This window comes from Enhydra lutris, unplaced genomic scaffold, assembly GCF_002288905.1.
Source record: "Enhydra lutris kenyoni isolate GAN:26980312 unplaced genomic scaffold, ASM228890v2 scaffoldscaffold42, whole genome shotgun sequence".
In the NCBI taxonomy this organism is placed as follows: Eukaryota; Metazoa; Chordata; class Mammalia; order Carnivora; family Mustelidae; genus Enhydra; species Enhydra lutris.
Genome location: NW_019154126.1, coordinates 5,195,433 through 5,202,828, shown reverse-complemented (window position 1 = coordinate 5,202,828; position 7,396 = coordinate 5,195,433). Strand labels below are relative to the sequence as shown.

General features: G+C 42.9%; 1 protein-coding gene across 2 annotated transcripts in view; it reads left to right on the top strand.

Moving 5' to 3' along the window:
- Positions 1-463: 463 nt before the first annotated feature.
- The window catches only part of LOC111155565 (plexin domain containing 2), a 462,074-nt gene continuing 455,141 nt past the window's right edge, over positions 464-7,396 (top strand). The window contains exon 1 of one of the 2 annotated variants that reach the window (XM_022515805.1): positions 464-1,310. In XM_022515805.1, coding sequence (XP_022371513.1) covers positions 1,199-1,310 — 112 coding nt within the window. In that variant the 5' untranslated portion in view covers positions 464-1,198. The remainder of the gene's footprint in view (positions 1,311-7,396) is intronic. The other variant, XM_022515806.1, reaches the window with a different exon arrangement.

Here is a 7,396-nt window from a genome sequence, read left to right as displayed (position 1 = left end):
TCCCCTCCTAGTCGCCTTCCTCGCCTCCTCTCCCGACTCTCTGGCCAGCCGGCTGCTGGGGGCGCGCCGGGCTGGAGTTGCCCTCTCACTCCCCCTTGATTTGCTCCTCCGGCTTAATCTCTCAGCGATTCCGCTGCCAGCTCCGAGGAAAGTGCAGCCATTGGACAGGTCGGTGCTAGCTGCCGGTTTCGGGGAGGAAGGTGGGGGAAGCCTGAAGGAGCGAGGGGGAGGGAGGAGAGAGGAGGGTGCAGCGGCAGATCTGGCAAATTGCGAACTGCCTTCCCTCCCCAAAGTGTAGAGCAGAAGCGCGGGGGAGCTCCGCAGCGGTGGCGCCTCCTCCGCCACCAAACTCCCCGGGCTCGGCGAGGCTTGTGGCCACCTCCTCCTAAGCCAGGAGGAACCCTTTCCCGATAGGTTTTGGCCTGACTCCCCCCGCCCCCCATTTCTTTCTTCTTCCTCCCCCCCTATTCCTTTTCTTTTTTAAAAACACACACCCCCCCCCCCCGCCCCCCGGCTCCGGACCTCAGATTGCTGCAGCCCTAGCCTTCCCTGGGCTCAGCTCTTTAGGGCTGCCCATCCCTCCGGCTGCGAGAAAGGACGCGCGCCCTGCGTCGGGCGAAGAAAAGAAGAAAAACTTGTCGGAGGGGTTTCGCCAGCCCACATTAACCCCCTTCCCGCAAACCCAAACCTCCCGCGGGGGCAGTCCCAACATTGGGGAAAGTTCCTTCTGAGCCGACAGCCCTCTTGGATTTGGAGAAGGCAGCCGCGCTGGCTGTGGAATTAGATCTGTTTTGAACCCAGTGGAGCGTATCGCGGGGGCTCGAAAGTCACTGTCTCCAGGGACCCGGGTGGCGCTGCCTGTGCGGAACCGAGAGTTTGCGAGACCCGGCTGCAAGTGGCCTTTCCTCCCCGCAGTTGCTGTCCTGTGTCTGGGGTGAGGGCAGCGAGTGTTGTGGCAAGTTGCGAAGAGAGACCCGGAGGTCCAGAGAGAACTGCACCCCCCTCGCTCTCCCTTCTTCCTCTTCCCAGCTCCTGAGTGTGAAATCCCATCGAAATTTACAAAGGCTCCAGGTTCAGCCAAGACCGGTCCGCAGAGCTTTGCCCGTCGTCCCCACCGTCCCCATTCCTACCCGGAGCCCCCGAGCACACGGCGCCGAGGAAGGACTGGCGGGAGGGGGAGGGAGGTCGCGGAGGCGGCATGGCGAGGTTCCCGAGGGCAGACCTGGCCGCTGCAGGAGTTGTGTTACTTTGCCACTTTTTAATGGACCAGTTTCAGTTCACTGAAGGGGAGCCTGGAAACCAAATCAATGGTAAGATGCACTTTTGCTTGTTGATTTTGTGAGCCACTGAAGACCTCGCTAACGCCCCCCCCCCCCCATTCTCAACCCACCCCCCACTTTATCTGTCTGCCCTTGGGAAAGTTATTGCAATTGGTTTTCGGGTAAACTTGGACTTTCTGAATGGGGAAAAGAATGGTTAGAGAAGGGGACTGGGGGTTTTCTTGAGCATTTCAGGTTTCCTTCACCTGAGCGACAGGGGGTGGTACCGTCTCGCCAAGTCGCACAGAGAGGGCTCTGGTGTGTAAGAGCAAACCTCCTTCTGTAGATAACCTCTCTCGGGAACTGGCATCCCTGGGCAGTCTCCCCTCCGGCTCCTCCTGCTTCCCTGCTGCCGCTACAAACTAAGCCAGTGCGTGATGGGGGCTGTGGGTGGGGGACATCGTGGCAGCCTGGTATTGCAGCCCCCCCCCCCCCCCCACCAGCTGGAGAAAAATTTACTGTGGCGAGTCCTTTCTTCCCTAGGCTATCCCCGCCTTAGCTCCCTTTCGCTGTCTGGGCTAAACGGGCTCTGCAAGTGGGGCGGGGTAGGTGTGGTGGGGCGCAGAGGAGGGGTGGAGGGGGCAGAAGTGGGACGGGAGCGCCTCTGGAGACCAATCCCTATCCCCCATTGTCCTCCGCGGTCCGGCTTCTCAGACAGGCCTGAACGTGCCGGGGGTTCGTCCAAGTGCCCTGGCGTTGCCCCCAAGCGGAGACCTGGTCTTTGCATCTTCCCAGTGGTAGTGTCTCCTGCTCAGGCGGATGCCAGCCAGGTGCGCGTCCAGCCGGGAGCCGCGCCCCCGGGGCCAGCGCGGAGCCCGCGGAGCAGCCCTCCACCCACGGCCCGCTCTTAGGCTAGGTGCTGCTGAGCCGAGGTCCTGGTGCTTCCCGCGACACTGGCCACTGAGAATTGGGTTCCTCCTCACCGTTTCTGCCCCTCAGAAAGAAAGGAAGAAACAGAGAGAGAGAGACCTTGACAGAAATTTGTGAACTCAGGTTAGACTTCCAGAGGAGGTGAAATGAACGAAAACACTGGGAGGAAAAAAAAAAAAAAAGAAACAAAAACTTTCATATTAGAATAATCAAGGTTTTGTTTTAATTCTGAAGACGGGGGTTGCGGTGGTGGTTAAGTGCTTCCTCAGAAAGTATACAGGTGTCCACAAATGTCAAACATGAAAGTTGCAGATGGAAGCCTACTGAGGTTGCCTGGGGATTCCAGGTGAGGTGAATCTTGGAGAAAGTATTTGAATGAAGTTTACCAATCCAAGACCTAGAAATCTACCAAAACACTGTCTCTGCCCCTGGTGTAAATTCTTATAGAGAAGGCACAGATTCTGACTCTGTTGTCCAATTCATGATTGGAGGGGTATGTGGCTTGGGAGGAGGGGGCAACATGATGACCACACTTTTAAAACTGTGAAACACCTTAGAACTCCACTATTTTTGATACTGATTTGTCTTTGTCACGTGCAATTTTGTTCTGCATAAATGGACATAGGTTGTTGCTTACTAGGTATCATATCAGTAGATTATTCTTTCTTGTTTATTTCTCTGATACATTTTATTGGCTTAAAAAATAAGACTTTCACCTTATGATATTGATATGGCATAGCCACATTCATGGAATAAGTAGATGCTTAAGGAAAACAATTTACTTCATCCCAAAGGACATTAGAGAGATGTGTGTGCGTAAATGCATCCCAAGTTGTTTATTTGAAAACTTCTTTGGCACTGGAAGTAAATAATGCATTTACAGTAAAAAATAAAATAAAGGTCAGCAAATATTTTTTTTCTGAGCTTCTTTCATTAACAATGTGTTACTGAGAAAAGAACATGTTTACAATACATTTTGTATTCTAATTTCTCAATTTGAGGATGAAGTAAAGATTCATTCTAAAATCGACCAGATAATTAAAAGCTTTGTGGATTAGAAAATGCCTAAAAATTGCTCAACATAAATGTACAGGTGTTACAGACTAATTATAAACTAGTATCTGTGGTGGAAAATTACTCTAGAAACCCATATATTTATAGGATTGAGGAAAAAAATGAATTGTTTTAAATTTCTCGGTAAATGTTTTACAGATTTATTGCAAACTGAAGTAGCTTCTTTACTGGATGTCAGTCTACATGTAGTTGAATAATCTTGGAGTTAAATGGTTAGCCTATTGAATATATAAAATATAGCAAACAAATAGAAGAAAAAAAAACAGCTTCCTTTGTAAATAGTCTAGGTAAAAGTTCAAAATGAGGAAATTTTAAAAAGTCCAGATGCCTTGAAATTTGTCATGTAGCAACCAGGAATTTTATCACAGACATTTTGGCACAGGGAGAAAAAAACTGATTTCATAACAGGGCATTTAATTATGCATTACTTTAGAAATGCTGCAGTTGGGGCGCATGGGTGGCTCAGTGGGTTAATAAGCCTCTGCCTTCTGCTCAGGTCATGATCTCAGGGTCCTGGGATCGAGTCCCGCACCGGGCTCTCTGCTTGGCAGGAAGCCTGCTTTCTCCTCTCTCTCTCTCTCTGTCTGCCTCTCTGCCTGCTTGTGATCTCTCTCTGTCAAATAAAAAAAAATAAAAATATTAAAAAAAAATGCTGCAGTTGATTTTATTGCCACCAGAGGGCAGAGAAACTGCTATTTTCTCCTGTTCTTCCCATTCTTTCCCAAATGTCTCAGATTAATGATCTTGAATACTTTGTTTTTCTTATGTGCAATATTTTTTGATATTTCAAGTTAATGAGTGGCAGTTTGTAATAATGAGTATTTATTTCCCATGTTAATTGAAAATAACCATTCATTCAGTATTTATATAGCACCTCCTGTTATGTAAAGGTCTATACTTCAAATACTTTCTTGTGGTGTACTTGTATAGTAGAAAAAACCGAATAACCTTTTTTGCATCGCTGTTGGAGATTTTTAACAAATTATTGTGGAATTCTCAAGAATGTAGCTTTAAAATATTTCCTTTATGATTAAAATTTCATTATCATGTAATGAATTTATTTTTGAGATTGAATGTAATCTATATATACCTTAGAAGTATTTGCCATACTAGTTTTTCTCAACACCCAATGTTTAGAGAAAAATAAACTTAGAATAATCCTAAATTCTATAATCTGATTTCATCTCTGTGTTGTTAGACATTCATTTTATATCCTAAATTGATTGAAAGATTGACTGTTACTAGACTTAATAACAGTGTCAAAGGAGAAGGATGTATTAGCGTCTCAAAGAATTCTAAAATTTAAATGAGGACAAAAAGCCTAAAATTACAGAGTTGTTTTGGCCTGGTTATTACTCTTAAATGTATCTTAATGCAACGGAGAAGTTCAGGACTGCTATAGAGAGAGCAAAGATCATTTTGGATTTCATGGAATTCCCACTATTTTAACTTTCTAATATTACTATGTACTAGAGAGAAATACTTTACTTTTAGCAGGTCATTCATATTTATTTTAGTTGTTTATCTGTTGGGACATTTTTCCATTGTTTTCAGCTTTCATTGAAGTTAAAAGACTTAGTTTGAAATATTACTAACTTTTGGAGTTATGAGAGTATCTCTGTTGAGACATACTGTCATTAGTATAAATTTTCTGTTTGCATATATACCTAGAACAGAAAATTATAGCAGAACTGAATATTCTCTATAAAGTATATGTGGGTCAGATTAATGGACTAAAAGCAGGTTGATTTTTAATCAATCAATGACTCATGATTGCATGCAAAAATTTTTAAAACACAAAATGTGAGAGTCTTTTTCCTCTAGAGAATAGATCCAAGTTGAAGCCCAAGGTTGGGTAAGATCTTTAGTTTTTGGCTGCATTGGGACTTAAAATTATTTTCAGCAGGACAGTGTATGCATTTGTTAAGTCCGATCTTCAGAAACAGGTTTTTATCAAGTAGAATGTACTTGAGTAAAACTTAGTAATAGAAGATACTAATTTGCTCCAAACATGTTTCTTCTCTACAAGATAGTTTCCTGCAAAGATATAGACAACATGGATTCATTAGTTTGGTCCGGTTTTTGCTTCCTAAAAGATATTTCCTATTGTAGAAGCTGTATGTTTATCAAGATTAATGAATTGATCCACAGCTGTGATCATGAGTGTGCAGTCTCGAGATGTTTCCTACCACATTAAATACAGTTTCCTCACCATGATCTTCGAGATCATGTGGCCTAGACCTACTGTTTCACTTCTGTCTCTCCCTGTTTTTGAACCCTCTCATTGAGGTCCCTTGATGTTCCCTGAGCGTTTATGACGTGTACTAGTCCTTCCCTAGTCCATCTCCTTCTGTCCATCTTACTTTTCCTTACAGGCTTATCTCACCTAACAGCTAGAACCCTCCAGAGAAAACTCTGCCTTTTTAAGGGCACTTGTTTGACTCTGCCTCCTAGAGTAAGAGGAGTTGTTATTGTTGTTTTTCTTCCCCCTTCCCATTTCTGCATCTCTTTCATATACTTCTTTGGACCATATATCATGTTCTTGAGGTCAGGGTCCATTGTCATTCATTTCTGAACTGCCTGTGGCGTCTACCACAGAGGCATGCATGCAATGCTCAGTCAGCTGTTGGACTGACTGAACCGAATGGAATTATAGTTCAAGCTGGACTGTTGCCTTGAATGTCACCTTGGGAGACTTTTAAAAATATTCTTTTTACCCTATTTATGACTTTTTCCATTAGTCAGTTGGAAATGAATATATAGACAGGTTTCACAGAATTAATTGTTTAAAACAAGAGAGTAGATTCCAGAGATCTGCTGAACTGTCATAATGCTTCTGGTAGGTAGTACTTACCTTAAAGCTTCTATTAATAGATAGAACTTTTAACAAGTTCGTTCTGTACCCCAACTATATTTCTGGTTTCTGAATGAATTTTTACTCATGTTCTTAATCTAACACCTTAAAGTACAGTGTGTGTGTGTGTGTGTGTGTGTGTGTGTGTGTGTGTGTATGGGATGGAATGTGGGTGGAAATTATTTTCAAAGTATTGAAATTGTTATTCACTTGTGAGATAATGAGTACAGCTTTAGTGTTTATATATATGTGTGTATAGATGTGTGTGTGTGTGTATATATGGAAATGCATATACATATATTTACATATGTAAATATAAAAATGCATATGTATATATTCATACATGTGTATGTGTATATATATATATCGATATAGGTGATTGTTTTCAGTGGAGATTAACACTATTAAATAGTTCAAACCATTTTAGTTCTTTGTGAAATTACTTTTGAATTGATTTGTGCTCAGGCCTCATACCATCAACCTGCACTGAAATTCCTAAAAGGCTTTAAAAAAAAGTTAAAAAAAGCTGAAAGCAGTCTCATAAAATTTGTTATGGTGGCTGTTTGGGGGGTGGAATTTGTGGTACTATGCAATGTATTTCACAGCGTCTGCTCCCTGAGTAGTGAGGGCAAAAGGAAAGAGAAAGAGAGAAATCTTCTATATTAATAGAGTTGTTATTCTCAATGAATTTGTTGTTTCCTTCTGGATATTGTGAGTAGTGATCAGATGCATTACCTCTTAAATTTGATTTCTTGAAAGCTCAGAGCACAATTTGTAGCCCACATCCAACAAGTGTATAAACCTTCTGGTCGTTCCCCACCCCCCCCTTTTTTTTTGTGGACTAGCTTACTTGGGGCTTCATCTTCTCTTTCCCGCTCATTTATTTTTGCCTAACTTCCCTCACTTAAAATCTTGTCTTGTACTTGTTTTAGAGATGGGAAGTAAGTAAACAAAGAGTGATCAGTGTAATACATAAGGTTATATATGATTGTTGCTTCTCAGCTTTCTTTTAATCTAATTCCAGTCCTTTGCCTTTACTCTAAGCACATTTTCTCAAAGCTTTAATTATGTCTTCATAGTATTGTGCTCTGAGAAGTCTTTTTTCTTCACTAAGGTTCACACAGAATGTCTCCCCTCACTATCATCCAAACAATGGTTCTGTTCAACTGAGGAAGTTACTGAAGAATGACAGACTAAGTAGGGATACTTTTATCAAGACAGTTTCTGCCAGTATTTATTGTGACACATATTACTTGGTCAGATGAACACAATAATATCT